Raw genomic sequence first — 20,581 nt, forward strand, 5'->3', positions numbered from 1 at the left:
GATTCTGGTGTTGGAAAATAAGTAATGAACGGTGAAGCTTTGTCAAGTAGTGTCCTCAATTGTAGGTCACCACTGTACCTATTCACAGATCAGAGATCATCATCACCTCCTTATATATTTTTCCTTTAATTATTTATTCTTTTTAAAATGTAATACTGTCCTTTTTTTATTTGAGTAGGACAGTATTTTAATTTAAAAAAAAAACAGAATTTGGTTGAATAAAAATATACGTATAATATAGAATCCCGTGAAATTGGCGGTGTGCTTGAAAACAAATTCAGTGAAATTAGTCTGAAATTAAATTAAATGAGTTTAGGCGAGGTTCTTGAATGAATAAAAGTGAAAGCATGAGAGTGCAGGACAGTCTATACTTAGGCACACCAACAAATTACTTAACAAGAAACAACATGACGTCACGCCTATAAACAAGGGAAACAAAAGCAACATTAAAAGCTGTTACCACTTACCCTTGCCTCATCTTTGCTTCAAGCAGCTACAATTTTATTTCCCTTATTGTCCTCCTTTCTTCTCCGGTGCTAAAAAAATAACGTAAAGTAAGTTTAATTAAGCAGGAAATAAAAGATGAATTTGAGAGGGTAAAATGGGTATATCAGCGGAAGAGAGTTAGAGTTGTGTTTATCGTCAAACTCGTGAAGCAGTGACACCAGACAATAACAGAGAAGGTCCACCAACTCAGCCGGTGACGGAGTTTTTGCACACGTCCAATTCAATTCTGCCACGTCACCAACTCTTCCTCTGCTCTCTACCACGTGTCGACGGTCACCGTCAACTCACTCCCTTCCGTCAACGAAACCCCAAAAAAGGTTCCAAACCAATTTCACCCAAATTTCTTTTAAATAAATGAAAATAAAAACGAACAAGGCACGAAAAGGCGTCGATATATTATCGCCGGCCAAAATTCAATTAGATTAAAATAAATAAAAACCCTAGCTACGTTATTTTTCTCTTTCTCCGTCTCTTTCTAACTTCGGTTTCTCTATCTACGGTAGATCGGCGGCGAGAAGGATATGGACGATGAGGAAGAGATCCAGTCGCATCCGTCGCCGGCGAGCGGATCCCCGGTGTCTTCTCCGAGGGCGAACGGACGGATAACGGTGACTGTCGCGGCGCCGGCGCCGTCGAATAGTTTGGCATTAGCGCTTCCGATTCAGCAGCCGTCGAAGGGCAACGGTGGTGGAGGAGGCGGCGGAGGAAGGGAGGATTGCTGGAGCGAAGGTGCGACGGCGGTACTGATCGACGCGTGGGGAGAGAGGTATCTGGAACTGAGCAGAGGAAATCTGAAACAGAAGCACTGGAAGGAGGTGGCTGATATCGTGAGCGGCAGAGAAGATTACACGAAGGCGCCGAAGACAGATATTCAGTGCAAAAACCGGATCGACACCGTAAAGAAGAAGTACAAATCGGAGAAGGCTAAGATCGCCGCCGGCGCCACCAGCAAGTGGCCGTTCTTCGACCGTTTGGACAAATTAATCGGTCCAAGCGCCAAGATCCCCGGCGCCGGAGCCTCCTCCGGTACCGCCGGCACCAGCGCTGCCGGAAACAGTATTTTACAGTCGCACAAAGTGCCGTTAGGGATTCCGGTCGGCGTTCGCGACGGCGTGAATCAGTATCACCGTCCTCAAAGGCCGGCGCAGCAACAACAACCGCAGCCGGTTCCGTTGAAGAACCAGAAGATTCAGTTCCGGCGCCGCGGTCCACCGTTGGAATCAGATTCGGACGAGCGTGGCGCGTCATCGCCAGCTTCGAGCGACAGTTTTCCCCCGGAGAGTTTCGAGCGGAAGAGGCCGCGGGTGATGAGTTCGAACGCAGGGAAAGGAAGCGAAGGAAGACGGAGGGCGAAGGGTTGGGGAAGCGCGGTGAGGGAACTGACGCAGGCGATTCTGAAATTTGGCGAGGCGTATGAACACGCGGAGAGCTCGAAGCTGCAGCAGGTGGTGGAGATGGAGAAGCAGAGGATGAAGTTCGCGAAGGATTTGGAGTTGCAGAGGATGCAGTTTTTCATGAAGACACAACTGGAGATTTCGCAACTCAAGCTTGGAAGAAAAGGTGCTAATCCTGGCAACAATCACCATAGCACCACGAACAATAACAATAACAACAATCATAACAACAATAATAGCGACAGCGAGTGAATGTGAGAATGAGTGAGGGATAACTAGGTTAAGCTTAAAGTTAAGGTTAAGGTTAGGATTGAATTGCATTAGCATGTGGTGTATGAGTTTAGTTTTTATTATTATTTATCCCTTAATTGTTACAGTTAACTTAAGCGGATTGCTGCACCCTAAAACAGAGCAGGAAAACTTGCAGGAGTATGTGCTGAGTAGTGAATAATCTAATAATCTCTTTGCAGCAGATGTATCAGTTCTCATAATGTGTAACACCGTTCTGGGTTATATTAGTATCAGGCATCATATCATCATTCATTATTCGTAGCTCTAGCATAAACTATTGTTTGTACATACTTGAAATGCAACCTCATGATGCCAATTTAGTGCATTTTGAATTTCATGCAATAGCTTAAAGTTTATTATTAGATGAATTCCTGAGCTGTTTCTGTTCTTCCTGGAGACACACTCATGTCTATTAAGGTTGATCGATCACCATCTGAAGAGACGTTTCTTTAAAAAGTCTATATATCACAGACATTATCTGCCTTAGCAAATGAGTGCACAGCAGACATCTTTTGCTTTGGAGTTTGTCTGTTTTAAAGTGAGAGACGACTTTAAAATGCACTTTATAACAACATAAAGTTCCAATTATTAAGATATAGTAAATAAATGAAGTTGTTAAGATGTGAGTTATAAAACACTTTCTATTGATACTTTTTTATAAACAAAAGCTAGAAATTTGTTATACAAATGCTTTTTCTCGAGTTCTAAATCTAACAGGGGTATCTTGCGTCTGGGAAGTCAAATCCCGTTTCTTCAATTCATTTTGTTGTTGAAACTGTGTTGCTCCTATACACAGTGCATTGAAGTGATTTTGATCTCAGACAGGACCTTGAAATTCAACACAGCACTGACAGATTACCAAACACTAAGTTGGGCTAATCTTGGAGATATTTAATGACTACTATGAAAGTTTTAATGACGAATTCTTGTAAGGTGACACTCTGGTATTGGTTTTTGATGTCTTTCCTAATTTCAGCTTTGGATTCTTTGGATACAGCCTCTAAACCCTACACTAATGCTTACATCTTAACTCTTATACGGGTAAATATTGGTTTGACGTCTCTTGCACTCTGCCTAATTTCAAAGCTTAGACTCTTGTCCACGCTGCCAATCATATCATATCAGTTCCTCGAATTGCCCAGTATATTATATTTAATCATAAGTGCTTATATCTAGAGAAATGCTGAATGTTAGGTAGATCGAAATTGTACTATTGAATAGATCTGCAATCAATTGACTAGAAATAAGTAAAAAATGTTCAAATGCCTCGAGTTTAAATAATGATATCATTAAAGCTCATATTTAAAGCATTGGATTCTGGTGGGTTCATAAGACCAACAAACCAAAAAAGATAACATCTTTGGTGAAGTTTTAGTTGTTTCCCTCGTACATTAAAAATAGAGAGAGAGAGAGAGAGAGAGAGAGAGAGAGAGGTAATTGACAGTGTCTATGTTTAAGATTAATTTCCTCTCTGACAGCATTTCTCCATGCTGGTTTTTCATTACCTTGGCTGAGATTGAGTAGATGAAATCAAATAACTTGCCTTGGTGAAGTACTTTGTTGTATAAAATCCTTCAAGTCTCTATCAATGATGGAAGTCTCCAAATAAAGTACATCTTCATAGCTATCCGCATATAAGGAACACGTATAACTTAACAAGATCAAACTAAATTATGTACTTCTTTTATATTGTTCTGTGATCACTATTTGACCTTCAATATTGCTGTCTATTTTAAGTTTCAACTTTTTTTTACAACAGAAACTGTATTTGTAATTGAAAAATATATTTAGTCTTCTTGGCCAAAGTAAGCAACACCATATGCCACAATCGGACCCAATTAAACATTCTTACACCTACTTAATTATTATATTTAATACATTGTTCATTTGAAAATTGGGTTAAAAGTGTGGTGGAAATTAAGAGAAAAATGTACACTAAAATTATTTTTATTTTAGTTTGTAAGTTTTAAATTATGGAAGACTATCTACTGTTTGTTGGTTTTTATTTTTATCAAAAAATAAGATAAGAAGATAAAAGTTTAGTGTTCAAGATAAAACTTTCCATATTAATAACAAAATATAAAACCACCTAAGAAAAGATAATTAAAACTTTTCTAGTGTTTTATAGGAATAATAAAAAATAAAATCACCTAAAATGAAAGTAAGATAATTAAAACTTTACTAGTATTTTTTTTATCAAAACCAAAGTTTTATTTTGCTTCATTAAAAGCAATATTTAATATCAGGATGGCACAAGCATCTTATAGTACTTTGAGTGATTGATACAATTGACACAGATACTTTTCTTAGAATTTAACGTGATTGTATATCTTCTAATACTTTAATAGGATAAAATTAATATGATTTATTTATCACTTAATATAGTTATATAAAACTATATATATATATATATATATATATATATATATATATATATATATATATATATAATATATATATATATATATATAAAGAGATATATTTATTATTTCTATTTTTTTCTTTTTATCTCTACCACTTACACTTAATAATTAATTTAATAATTTTATTTTTTATTATTAATGTTAATAATATTATTTATGACAATATTAATATTGTTAATACTATTTAAAGTAATTTAAATAATGAGTGTCATAATTTCTAAATATATTTCTCACCATCATGAATTATTTTATTATGATTTTATATACAATTTTATTTAATAATTTCATTCTCTTAATAATAAATATTATTATACATGGATTAAAGTGAGATATTTATCACTTTTAATATATCTAACAAATACCAACAAGATATTTAATACACAAATTATATAAACTTACTATCCAATTACACTTTTAATTACTAAATTAGTAGTTAAGTCTAATAATAATAATATTATTATTATTATGTTTTCATTATATTTTGAAAGTTTACTATAATGTTAAAGAATAGAAGAGTAATCTTCAAGATACATGTAAAAAATAATAGTTCTAAAATATATTTTTTGAATTCCTTGAAAAAAGCATAACAAAATTAGAATAAAATTTTATTATTAAAATCTTTAAATATAATTTATTTTAATATAATAAAATCACTGGACATTTATATAAGATAGAGATTTAATATTGAGAAAATATAAAACATAGTGAAACTATAAAAACATGACACAAATTTAATATTAGTAAAGATTGATATTTTGTCACCATAATAATAAAATAAAATAGTTTAATATCTTTTTGTTGAATATATCTAAGGTATTATATTTATAATAAAATAAATATAGACTAAGTTTAAAATATAAATAAATAATAATAATAAACTAATTATAAATAAAAAATAAATATAAAATATTTAATAATCTAATATATTTATAAGTTTCTCTCAAATATCCATACAAACAATATATATTAAGCTTTTATATTACATTATAAATTTTTAAGAAAATTAATATTTCCTTATATATATATATATATATATATATATATATATATATATATATATATATATATATATATGAGTTTGGTAATTTGCGTACACTTTTTTTTCAGTTGGTATATTTTAGTTAGTAGACAAAAATATCTTCATATATTATGGATTTTAAGTTTTAAGATTAAGGATATTTGAATAATTTTCATTTTCAAAACTAAAAAAAAATAAGAAACTCCCAAACCCTTACTTACATCCCTCTCAATCCTTTCCCTTTCATGTTTCTCACTCCAACATTTTCTCTGTCATTCCCTCAAAACTAAAAACAAATAAGAAACATTCCCTGTAAAACAATTTCTTACAAAAATGATTTTATAATGAGTTTTCATTTTATAATTTTTGTCTTATCCAATTTTATATAATTTTCACAACCATAATGACATATGAAGGATGGTAATTGGTCTAGAAAAAATCAGAAATACTCGCTGTTAAGCAATTTCTTACAAAAAAATATTTTATAATGAGTTTTCATTTTATAATTTTTGTCTTATATAATTTTATCTAATTTTCACAAGCAGAATGAAATTAAAAGAATTGGTAATTGGCCTGGAAAAAATCAGAAACACTCACAATTTCTTACAAAAAATTGATTTTATAATGAGTTTTGATTTTCACAAACATGACATCCGAAGGAATTGGTAATTGGCAGAGGGTTTTTTGAGAGATGATAATTCAACGTCTGCAGATCATGAAATTAAAGAGGTTAGTAAAAATGATAAGATTGAAGAGATCTTGAATGAACCTTTGCTCGAAGGCGAATATGTCAATGACTCAACTCTTTACAAAGACAAATTGTTTAAAGGTGAGTGTTTCTTATTTTTTTACTTGGAACTACAATAGGATGACAATGTTAGAGTGAGAAAGATGAAAGAGAAAAAAGGTTGAGAGAAATGAGAAAGATGAGTAAGGGTTTTGGATTTTTTTTAGTTTTGAGAATAAAATTATTTAAATACCCCGTTAAAAATCCATAATATTTGAAGTATTTTTGTTACTAAAACCCGTTACACACTACTAAACTGTACCAACTGAAATTTAAAACTTTAAGATTTAAATTTCAAGGTTTAAAACGGTTTAAATTTTTTGAATTTAATGTTTAGACACTAATTTCTAAAAAAACATAAACTGAGAGATTAACAAAGTCTTTTCCAATTTTAGAGAAAAATAATAATTACCTTAAACTTCACAGATAAAAATATAATTAAATATTACTAAAAGAATACGCGATAGTAAAAAATAATAAAATTATTATTATTGTTGTTATATTTATAAGATTAAATTGTAAATAATTTTATAATTTCATGATGAATAATTTTTAATTCTTTTATACGTAATTTTCTAATTAAAGAAAATAGTTAAATTTTAAAAAATAGTCAAATTTAAAAAACAGTTATTTAAAGGATAAAATTAATAAAATAATTATTTTAATTTAAAAAAAATACTTAAAAAATAAATGTGAACATTAAAAAGGAAATTCTCTTTATATATATAGGAATCACATCACATGTAACATTAAATATACAAGTAAATATGAAGAGTTGAATTCTGAAATGACAGAGTTGTAGCAGTGGATTAAAAGGAACAGATTAATTAAACATGAGAGGTATATAAATTTATAATTATTGAAATGAGTGGTAGTGAGATGTGGAAATAAGTAATATATTTTGGAAAAATGTAATGAGTTTGAGTTTATTAGAGAAGAAAAATGGTGGTCCCAAATAGGAAAGTAGTTACTATCACACTCTTCTTTTCCTTTTATTCTACCCAATACTTCTGCTTAATTAATTTCTTCTTCTATTAAACCTACTTCCATACAATTATAAAAACTATTAATGAAGATTAATTAATAATATAATAAAAATAAGCTCTATTTATTTATACGTATATTATATTATATTATATATATATATATATATATATATATATATATATATATATATATATGATTAATGTATTTAAATTATCAAAAGGATCTAAAAGTTATATTGGGAGTCTTCTCATTGTTCGTCTAAGTTGTTAAGAAGATATTTGTAGAAAATATTCTAGTAACAAAGTCATATCGAAGTTTTTAATGTAAGAGATGTGAATCACACCTATATTTATAAATTTTAGAATAAATATTTAACAATAATTTAATTATGAATCAATTGTGAATAATTATACTTTACTTATAAATAAATTAGTTTTATGATTATCTTAATCATCCATCGATTCATCTTCTTCGTAATCATCTAGACTTACTAATAACTTATTCAAATTATACAAAAATGACTATCCTGACAAAACGATACATGCATAATTTTTCATAATCTTATATATAAATATTAATCTATAGTGTAATTATAATTAACATGAATACATTTTTTTTATTTATTAGCATATATGAGATTTAAGTAGGTAAAATAAAAAAAATTATGTAAAAGAATTGTGTATAGTAATAAAATACATACACTCGTAATGGATTATAAATATCTTATAATTAATTGTATTTGAAAAACATATTTTAAATTTCCTTATATATTAACAACATAATTAATTATTTGGCATTTCACACACTATTAATATATTCATTATTGTAACTATTATTTTTCACTTCAAAATATCCTAGAATTTTGTTGAGTAAATATTTTTCTTTTCATTTTTGCTGTGTTTCTTTTCTAATTAGAATACAATCGATCCAACCATTTTTTTTTAAATATAACGGATAAAATATTTTTTTCTCATATAAAGGGTTTTGATAACTTTTTCTTTTTACTGCCAATACCATAGGAAAATAAATAATAATAATAATAAATCACTTATCACCATTTTTTTTTCTTATGGGTTTTAACAATTTTTTGTTAATTGGGTTTGCAACATGGATTATTTGAAGTGGATAATGAAAATGTTTTCGTTTTTCGTATAATAGGGTTGAACTATTTTTCGTTTTTAAATACAAAAAACACTTTATTTTATTGTATTTTTTTAGTGCATTAATTAAAATTTTGATGTAGATGCATCACGGTTTAACTTGTACCCTTTAATGCATTATTTCAGTTATATGTCGCTAAAAATTTATGTGACGTTAAATTTAATGATACTTCATGTTTAATGACAATTTTTTTTTCTATATTTATCTCTTGAAATTGCTTAGTATAAATATTTATCAAAATGAAAACTATTTTTCTGACCGAAAATGGCTAGTAATTAATATATCTTATATATGAAATAATCTTTTTAATTTTTGTATACTGATGGGGAAATAAAAAGAGTAAAGGCATAATATAATAGATTTAGAATGAGTTTAGGACAGAGAAAGATGAAGTTCTCATTCCTTTTATTAGTTCTCATACCATTTATTATTATTATTATTATTATCATTATTATTATTATTATTATTACAATTATTCTTCTTCTTATTATATATATATATATATATATATATATATATATATATAGATACATATACATATATATATATACACATATATATATATATATATATATATATATATATATGTATATATGTATGTATATATGGTGACGATATCTTAAAATGGCGCGATAACTGAATTTGAGAAAGGGAAAAAAATTGAAGAGACGCGACAACTGAAGAAGTTCTTCGAGAAAGCGAAAGTTGGAGAACTTGAAGTTCGAGAAAGGAACCGAAGCAATATCACAAAGTAAGCTCTTCTTTCTTGTTTTCGTTTCCTGTAGTTCTTGCATATGTGTTTATTTTTTGATTCTTTGATATTTTTAAGTTAATATTGTTTTAGATTTTTTGTTTTAATTGAAATATTTTTTTGTTTTAGAAAGAACGAGTTCGACATTTTTTTTCCATTTTTCAGGTCATTTGTAGTTCTTGTATCTGTGTTTATTTTCTGTTGGTTTGATATGTTTTTTATTATTAATGTTTTAAATTTATTGTTTGTGCATTCGTAAATCCTAAAACGAATTCGACATTTCTTTTATTTATGGGTCATTTGTAATTATTGTATTTGTGTTTATTTTATTTTTTCTGAATTGATAGGTGTATTGTATGGTTCGGACAGACTTACAATCATTCCATAATCAAGCTAATCAAGCCAATCAGATGGTCCGGACGAACATACAATCGCCCCATAATCAAATCACTCGGATGGTCCTGGAAAGTAAGACACGTTTAAACATTGATTGAACATGACATATCCAGCAAACAAGACCAGACGATCATGAGCAGAACGGCCGACCACAATCAACAATCAAGTTTCATACAAAGATTAAGGTAAACGGTAATTAGAGGTATTAGGCTGAGATTGGGTCGTGATTAAGATTCCACTAATCTCAAACCTATACAAAAAGCTATAAATATAGGTCAAAGGTAAGAGGTAAATGATCGTATTTACTGTGTATTTATTACCATTACACTGAAATATCGTATGGACAATTAACTAACTTTGACAGGTACACATCCAGACGGTAGAGCAAGAAGGAGGACTAAAAGAGTAGATACCGAACAACATCCTAAGAGAAATTGTGCAGATGTTACTGACTCGACCTCGTTATGTTTTAAATTTCTTGTTTGTGCATTAACAGTGATGTTCAAACTTTTGTTACCTTTTTTAGGATGAAATTTTTAATTGTTGCTATTCCAATACTTTATCATGAAGAAAATGATGTTTATCTATCCTTTAATAACCTGAAGAAAAGTAACTCTAAGTTGTTAATCAATGTCCATGTCCTAAACATTCTTAAAATAAAATTAATATATTTGAGTCAAATTCATTTAAGCAAAGTTCATTAGAAAAGAGGAAAGATATATAAGAAATGTTATTTATTAAGGTAAGATTTTTTTTATAATGTAAATATAATATATCATATTAAACACGAAAGTCTTTACAAGCACCGTATTTCAAATCAGAAAAGAAAACATTTCGGACAAATAGGAAGAGAATATATAAAATTTCAAGAAAAAAGAGAGTCTGGTGGAACATCTTAATTTCAAGTAATAACATATTTTTTTGAAAAAGAAAAAGTAATAAAACATCTTTTCTTGTAAGTTTTATTTGAAGACAATTTTATGCATTAAACCAATTCAAAATAATATGACAGCGAAACTAAAAATTAAAATTAAAATGTGTATAGTGTAAAAGGTAAATTGTTTTAATTCAATTAAATATCAAAATATTTTACTACATTGGATTGAATTTTAAATTGAATTTTAAAAACCAATCAAATTCAAAATTTTATATGTAGATTCTTATTTAAAATTTTATATCTGATTGAAAATAATTTTAGTAATTATTTTATTAAAACAAATGCATATACAGTACAAATTTATTTTAATAGCCTATATTTAAAGATACATAATAATATTAATATTAAAGAACAACTTTTAATATATATATATATATATATATATATATATATATATATATATATATATATATATATATGGTCTTTTGAATTATTTTTATCATGTTACATATAATTTATTATTTATCATTATTTTATCAAAGAAATTAAAATAAAACGAATTAGTAATTTATGCATTATGTAAATTTTACATTATAAAAAGGAAATATGATATACATGAATGTATATAAATAAAAGTGCATTATCAATATAGTGTGATATACATGAATGAAGTGTATAAAAGTTGAGTTACAAGTTTGAAATAACATATAAAACATTATTGATGAGCTGTATTAACCAAATTTCTACATTGTATATTTAAATTTCATAAGTAAAATTATCAATTCATATTTATATATTACAGAATTATATTGGATAGAAAATAATTTTAATAATTATTTTATTAAAAATAAATAAATATGTTCTAAAATCTATTTTAATAGTGTATAAAGGTAAATAATAACTTGTAGATAAAATATTTATTTGTTTTTTTAATTACTTTTGTTACTATATAATCCCTTATTTATGAAATTATTCTTCAATATTTTTTATAAAGAAAATAAGTAATAATAATTTTTATTAAAATAATTTCATTAAATTAATAGGGGAAGATCTAAATTTTAATATGATAAAAAACCTATTATATATTAAATGATTTGTTTATATTAATTTTCTATAATGATTATTTAATTTAATATATGATATATCAATATTTATAAAAATAAGATTTTAATGATTTCTTAATATTTAAATTTTAAACTAATATATATATATATATATATATATATATATATATATATATATATATATATGGGTTTGCTAACGCGTACGCCTATTTTTCAGTTGGTATATTTTAGCAATGTGTACCGGGTTTTAGTAGACAAAAATACCCTTATATATCATAGATTCTAAGTTTTAAGATTAAGGGTATTTTAATAATTTTCATTCTCAAAACTAAAAAAAAAAAAAGAAACCCCCCAAACCCTTACTCACCTCTCTCATTCCTCCTCTCAACGTTTTCTCTTTCATCTCTCTCACTCCAACATTTTCTCTATCATCCCTATTGTAGTCCCAATTGAAAAAATCATAAACACTTGTGGTTAAACAATCTTACAAAAAATAATTTTATAATGAGTTTTCATTTTATAATTTTTGTCTTATCTAATTTAATCCAATTTTCACAAACATAAAAGAATTGATAATTGACCTGGAAAAAAATCAGAAGTACTCGCCATTAAACAATTTCTTACAAAAAAATGATTTTATAATGAGTTTTCATTTTATAATTTTTGTCTTATCTAATTTTATCTAATTTTTACAAGCATAATGACATCAAAGGAATTGATAATTGGCCTGGAAAAAATCAGAAACACTCGTTGTTAAACAATTTCTTACAAAAAATGATTTTATAATGAGTTTTCATGTTATAATTTTTGTCGTATATAATTTTATCTAATTTTCACAAGCATAATGACATCAGAAGGAAATGGTAATTGGCCTGGAGGGTTTTTTTTAGAGATGATGATTCAACATATGCAAATGATGAAATTAGAGAGGGTAGTGAAGATGGGGAAATTGAAGAGATCTTGAATGAACCTTTGCTTGAAGGTGAATATGTCAATGACTCAACTCTTTTCAAAATACAAATTGTTTAACGATGTAAGACCCATGAAAAATATTTACACAATTTTATTACTAGTAGTAATAAATTTCTTTGTGAATGGAAAATATAATAAGTTTATAAAATGTGGAAAGCTAAATAAGAAATTTTGGTAGCTTAAATGGTAGAAAATTGTGGGGATTTCAAGAACATGGGTTCAAACTCTTTTCTACCTTTTTCTTTAAAAAAAAGAATTAAAAAAGAATAAAAAAAAATAAAATATTGATAGTGGATAAAACACTCAGATTTAAATAGAGAAGAAAGAGTTAAGAAGAAAATTTTAGTTGCAAGAAGAGTAGAGGTTCTGGAGGGTTTTCGAGGAAACAAATTCTGAGCAAGAGATTAAGTCTAGAATAGAGGTAGGGGAGTTAACCTTTCTAAGCTTTTATATTATGATTTAGTATTGTTTTATTACTATTCATGTCTTGAAATTCTGTGTGAATACTGTTAATGAAAATTTCTGTGCTAATATTATATGTTGTTGTTTTGAATCTGTAAATAAGAAATTTGTTAAAACTAGTTGAGGAACACTTTGACTAAGGAAAGACTTGGTACTTGAGTTGTCCATTGTGACGCACCTCTCTTTCCTGGAAGTCTACTCAACAAGTTTTTAACTTAAATCTTGTTGAACAGATTGAGTACTGTTAAATTATTGTGCAATATATCTCGTTGGAATGAAAATGTCTGATGGATTCATGTTATTGTGGTAGATATGGAATTATGAATTATAATTGTGATGGTAGGATAGAGGAATCTTAAAAACCGGAGTTGGTACATCCCTGATCATAGAGCAGCCCTGGTCAAATCCAGTAAGTTGTGACTAGTCATATGTACTGGCGTTTATGGTGAATTTGATTCGTCAAACATTTGATTCTTCTCCAGTGACCATTTATGGTGATATTTTAGTATTGTTAATTTATTGTGATATATTCATTTTGTATGATTTTTGCGATGATTGAATTTTATTATATTGGATTTGAATTTATGCTTCTGAACATGATATGAGTATTATGGGGAGATTTTGTAAGGGTATAATGTGAATTGAGGAATATGAGTATGGTATGAGTCTGGCGGAGAGATTCAACAATGATATGGTATTTGTGTATATGTTGATGTTGAGGGTTGTGTAGTTGGAGGTTATCCTGATACTCTAATAATCATCCAGTCTCAAGTAGGGAATGATGAATTATTGGTGAGAGGGGTAGGAGGTCCTAGTCTATGTGCCGGTTTTGGACATAGTGTTGAGGACTAACATTGTGGATGATATGGAGTATTTTGGAAGTGTATTTGTAAGAGGAAGTAGAAGGCATCACAAGTGCATAAGCTCCCGTGACCGCTCATCAACATATCATCCGGATGAGTGTCTATTGGGTATTGTGGAATGAGTGTCTATTGAGTATTGTGGAATGAGTGTCTATTGGGTATTGTGGAATGAGTGTCCATTAGGTATTGTGGAATAAGTGTTTATTGAGTATTGTGGAACGAGTGTCTATTAAGTATTGTGGGATGAGTGTCTATTAGTAATTGTGGTATTGTGGGATGAGTATCTATGATGCAATTGTTGTATGATGGTATGAGTATCTATGATGTGATTGTTGTATGATAGTATGAGGGTGTCTGACATAATTATTATATGAGATTTGTTGAGTGTATAAAAGTAATAGATGAGTATCTATGATGCGATTGTTGTATGATGGTATGAGGGTGTCTGACATAATTATTATATGAGGTTTGTTGAGTGTATCAAAGTAATTATGCATGTTTTATAAATGGTTGGTTGCATGTTAGCTCACCCTATTTGTTTGTGTTTGTGTATGTGCGATGATCGTATAATTCGTTATACGGGAGCAGATGGAGGAATGTCATCTGATTCAGTGCCAATGAAGAAAGAGATAGAAGAATAAATTAGAAGAATTCGAGTTATATTTATGAGTTTATAGTTGAAATATGAGTTTAAAAACATATATATATATATATATATATATATATATATATATATATATATATATATATATATATATATATATATATAAACTATGAATTATCAAGTGTGAGATTAAATGATGTTACCTTAAATGTAATGCTACAATATATCAATTATGAATTATCAAGTGTGAGATTACGGGATGTTGCATTAACGGTGTGGTTCGAGGAAAAACCAAGCGAAAGTTGGTGGGCATGTGACACCCGGGCACTGACGAGGGCGGGGAGTGATCGGTCGGTGCAAGAGGCACGAAGTGCAAGGGGCACTGACAAGGAGCGGCTATTGGCAGGCTTCCAGTGGAAGAGACACATGGATGAATCGAACATACACCGGAATGAGAGGATCTAAAGACTGTATAGGTATGAGACTATACAGTTGAAGGATAGCTTAAAGGGATTATTTGACTACTCATATCACCAAAATGCATTTGCTTTTCGGTAACTTAATCCATAAGAACTTCATGGTTAAGCGTATGGAGAATTAATATTCCATTTTGTACTACTGATTGTTTTACTGCATGTTATTGAAGTTGAGATTTTATCTCAAATAAAACACAAACTTAGTCTTCCAGAAAGAGCTTTTCCTCATTCCAAGTAGTGCTTCCCTCTGGTTTCTGATTGTTCAGTTGATAAGGCACTCTCCCATCACTGCAAAGTTTCAACATTCAATCATTATTATTAACACAAAATCTTTCAAAAAAAATTAATAAATTTTCATGTTCTTATCAAAGAATTAGTAATATTTTATTATTATATCACGCCCAGAATTCACCAGTTTTATACTGATAGCTAATTTTCAACTCGTCACTTCCCCAGTTCTTTTGGTTCATACATTAAAAATGCCCATAAATTAAACAGATCTAGTACAGTTGGGATAAAGGCTTCAATTTTCAAATTCTAGTCACAAGCTAATGGTCCAAAAACTTCAAGCTGCTTATACTTGTTTTTCATCACCTAGAGATGATTTAGATCCTCACAAATGTTGGTTCATTTTTTCTTTGCATACCCTTATAAAAGGCCTCACCAAACCAAGCACATGATGTCTCCTGTTGGTTCAAAAGTTTTTCCTCTCAATTATTTTTGTAATTTGATTTATTTCATAATTAAATGATGTGACTTTTTTATATAATACTTCTCTAATAAAAATATGATTTCCTTTATATTTGTTTTTTTACAAAACTTAATGTATTATTTAAAAATTTGATAAAATTCATATTCAAACAAATAATTGTCTCCTAAAGAACCTTTGTTTATATGAGTCTTTAAAGGTGTCATTAAGTTATTTAAAGGTGTCATTAAGTTTATTTATGATCTTGATTTCATTAATAAAATTAGATATGCTATGAGTAACTAGAATTAAGTTTACATTAATAAAATTAGATATCAATAAGTTTACATTGTAACTAGAATTTGTTCCACGTCAAATATAGCATTTATAACTTAGTATTTGTTTCTAATATGGTGTAAGAAATTTTAGTTAACTCAGAGTGGAAAATGCTATTAGTGAGGAGATGAAATCGTTACAAAGATATAAAACATCATAATTGATAGAGTTGTAAAAAGAGAAGATGATTATTGTGAAATTTAATGTAATGCTATATTTAAAATTAATTAGCGTTAAAAGGATGAGTATTTTTAACTCTATACATATATAAAGCTTAATTAGTGCATACAACAGTTTGATATGAAAAATATTTTTTTTTTCATATTTTAATACACTTTCTTCTTTCAACCATTTAAATATATTTTACAAACAAAATTATGATAAAGTTTTAAATTTTAAAACAGACAATCGAATGTGATAATAATACATAAAGATCAACCACAACTCAATGCATAAACTTTTGTCATAAGAAAATAAAGATAAAAAGCAAATCAATTAGATTGAACACATTTCCAGATCTTATCATCAATTATAATTCAGCTCAAAACTTACAACCAAACTTTATTATGTTATTTAGAATATACTGTTTTAATCTTATAACATTTATTTTAATTTTATATGTAGATGAAAGCTCATCATAAATTAACTTTCAATCACAAGATGGTTATTTGAAGGTAATATTTCCTTTTCAACAATTGTTTTTATATTATTATTTTATAGTAATTTATATAATATTTTATGATTAATTACTACATTTGAAATACTGACGATTTTAAAATTTTAGATATAGAGTTTAAAAGATGTCTAAAGTAATTGAAAAAGAAAAATATATTTAAATTAGAGTTTATATCTACTCTTAAAAAATATAAAAATATTAAATGTATCATAACAAACTATCTAGTCAAGATTTAAGAAGATAGATAATTGGTCTTCAAAATCACTTTTTCATTCTCTTCAGCTGAAGGAGAATTTTAATTTCTTGGACAATGATAAATTATTTTTAAAACCTAATTTTTGTTCCCACAAATAACAATTATTAAAAACAAAATCATAAATTTGGAATTCAAGGAAACAAACAACAATTTAAAAGTAATATTTGACTTCTTAATATTTTCTTCACGGACTTAAGTTAGAAAAAAATTATAATTATATGATTGAAGAAAAGTTAGCTTAAAAGTTTATTTATTTTCAGAAAAAAAGAGAGTTAAGATAGCTTTAAATTATTGTCCGGAGTAATTTCCTTTATATATATATATATATATATATATATATATATATATATATATATATATATATATATATATATATATATATATATATATATATATATATGTGTGTGGGTTTGCGCATACGCCTGTTTTTCAGTTGGTAGGTTTTAGCAATGTGTACCAGGTTTTAGTAGATAAAAATATCTTTATATATTATGGATTCTAAGTTTTAAGGTTAAGGGTATTTTAATAATTTTCATTATCAAAACTAAAAAAAAGAAAGAAACCTCTCAAACCTTAGTCACATCTCTCATTCCTCTCAATCATTTCTCTTTCATCTCTCTCACTTCAACCTTTTCTCTGTCATTTCTACTGTAGTCTCAATTGAAAAAATCAGAAACCCTTGCCGTTAAATAATCTTACAAAAAATGATTTTATAATGAGTTTTCATTTTATAATTTTTGTTTTATCTAATTTTATCCAGTTTTCACAAGCATAAAGGAATTGATAATTGACCTGGAAAAAATCAGACATACTCGCTATTAAACAATTTCTTACAAAAAAATGATTTTATAATGACTTTTCATTTTATAATTTTTGTCTTATCTAATTTTATCTAATTTTCACAAGCATAATGACATCAAAGGAATTGGTAATTGACCTGGAAAAAACCAGAAACACTCGATGTTAGTGAAGATAGTGAAATTGAAGAGATCTTGAATGAACGTTTGCCTGAAGGTGAATATGTCAATGACTCAACTCTTTACAAAGGCAAATTGTTTAACGACAAATGTTTCTGATTTTTTCAATTGGGACTACAGTAGGGATGACAGAGAAAAGGTTGGAGTGAGAGAGATGAAAGAGAAAGGGTTTAGAGAATGAGAGAGGTGAGTAAGAGTTTGAGAGGTTTTTTTTTTCCCTTAACCTTAAAACTTAGAATACATTATATATAAAGATATTTTTGTCTACTAAAATCTGCTATACATTACTAAAAAACCCCATATATATATATATATATATATATATATATATATATATATATATATATATATATATATATATATATATATATGAGTTAAGTCCGTTGAATTATTAATAATCGTATTTGATATATTGTGCATTTTTGAAAGTAATGATTTTATTCTTAAAAAAAATTTCGGAACAATTAAATTTTAAGTAATATTATTCTTAAACAGAAAAGATTAAAAATAAAAAATTATTAATTTTTTGAAAATGGAATATTTTTTAAGGAAAAAATGTTAAACACCTTATGTACAAATAAACTTAAATAAGAAAAATATTAATATATATATATATATATATATATATATATATATATATATATATAATAGCATTTGATATGTGTTAATTAAGATTAATAATAGTATTTGATATATTATCCATTTTGAAAGTCATAATTTTATTCTTAAAAAAACATTTAAGAGAATTAAGTAAGAAAAATACATTTAAATTGTGACTGATTTCGACTCTTAAAATATATAAACTAAAATGTATACCAAAACAAAATATAAATAATAAATACATCTTTATATAATTTATATATTTACTTTGGCTCACTTTTATATTCATCTAAATCTTCATATAAATGTAATTTTTTTTTCAAATTTGTCCATTTCTTAATTTTCTTCCATTCACATTGATTGTTTGTATTGATCTTTCTCATTCTTGTTTTGTTTTATATAGTATTTTGTTCCCTTCTAAGTTCTATCTTGGAATAGTAACAAATGAATGACAAGTATGGGTGATGGTATCCCCACCTAGGGTTTCTGATTTGTGACTATTGGGTACCTTTCATTCAACTTCAACTTTCCTACGAGATTTATGATTTCAATTTGGTGACAAAAATTAAGATGAAACTCGTTGCCTTGTGATTGGGGACAAATTCGTTACAAAACCTAATCAATGAGACAAAACGACATGCCACTTATTTCCCAATCCACAATTTCGGTTTTCAATTTTCATTTTTTTTCAATTTTCTTTACATATAAGTGTTGCTTAAGAAATATCCCTTTCCAATTCAATCTTCAAATACAAGTAATTTTACTATAAGGTTTTTCTTTTTTTTTTTTATATATATTTTTTTTCACCATTCACTAACTTATACACACATCATTTCGAAATTATACAAATACACATACCATAAATGAAAGCTAAGAAATGATTAAGTCATGCTTAATGTTTTAACCGTGATTTACGTACACGATTCATTATAATGAATGTTAGACATAGTTTGAATTATTTGATAATTAATTAACTTGAAAAATGCGATGAGTTAACAAGTTTCAAATATGCAGCCTCACCAATAGTGGGTTCCAACAGAAATTATAATAAGTCATTAATAATACTATTAATAATATTATTAATAAATATATTTTTTTGTCATTTTTCTTTTCAACCACTTTTTTAGGCCCTCAAAATATATTATGATTTTTTTTTATTGTTTACAGGCTGGTTTGGTTATGTTATTTGACAAATCAATAAATCACTAATTGATCTTTAAATTTAAGTGAAAAATAAAAACAGCGGCAGTAATGCTAATCCGTTTGTCAATCAAGTTCTCGAATTATTTTACTACAGAATAATATGAGCGATGTTTTATTTAAATATTTAAATTATCTTAATTTAGAGAAGTTTACTCTCAAAATGTATATACAAAAGATAAAAATTTAAAAGTTATTTAATTCAAAGCTGATTTTAATTGCAAAGTATTTAAATTTAAATATTAAAATAAAATACTATTTTAATGTTCACATATACGGTTGGACCATAAGAGAACGAGAGACGGAAAATACAAGTAAATTTAGAAAACGACAAAATTATCAAATAGTTAGGAAACACACTTGATTTGATTGGTGAAATAAAAAAATGTTTTTCTCTGTTTGTTTCTGGGAGTTAATCAGAAATAAAAAGATTAATTACACGTATTAGAAAAAGACCCTGAAGATTATTTTACACTTCAATGAATATTATATATTATAAATATATATATTTTAATAAGCATAAGGTATCAATAGGATAATAAGATTTCTCCAAACTTAATATACTTCACTAAGAAACATTTAATCTGAATTTAAATATAACTGTACAATGAGTGTTCGTAATTATTATTATTATTATGGAAAGACTTTGAAGCAATACAATACAACAGTGTATGTACACTGGTGTTGACCACGGCTTCAAAAAATTACGAAAATGTCCCTTCTGTCCAATACAATAGGTGCGTCAGTTTCAAATACCCCAATCATAGACTACAATAAAGTAATCAAAGGGTGAAACGAAATTTGAAAAACCATTA

General features: G+C 27.4%; 1 protein-coding gene across 1 annotated transcript; it reads left to right on the forward strand.

Moving 5' to 3' along the window:
- The first annotated feature begins 683 nt into the window (after positions 1-683).
- On the forward strand, positions 684-2,560 carry LOC124820594 (trihelix transcription factor ASIL2-like). Its single transcript, XM_047292318.2, has 2 exons — positions 684-824; positions 1,011-2,560. Exon 2 carries the CDS (start codon positions 1,029-1,031, stop codon positions 2,151-2,153), a length of 1,125 nt encoding a protein of 374 aa, XP_047148274.1. The 5' UTR covers positions 684-824; positions 1,011-1,028; the 3' UTR covers positions 2,154-2,560.
- The last annotated feature ends 18,021 nt before the right edge of the window (positions 2,561-20,581 follow it).

This window comes from Vigna umbellata, chromosome 11 (assembly GCF_029865625.1).
Source record: "Vigna umbellata cultivar VRB3 chromosome 11, Vumbellata_1.0, whole genome shotgun sequence".
NCBI classification, from domain to species: Eukaryota; Viridiplantae; Streptophyta; class Magnoliopsida; order Fabales; family Fabaceae; genus Vigna; species Vigna umbellata.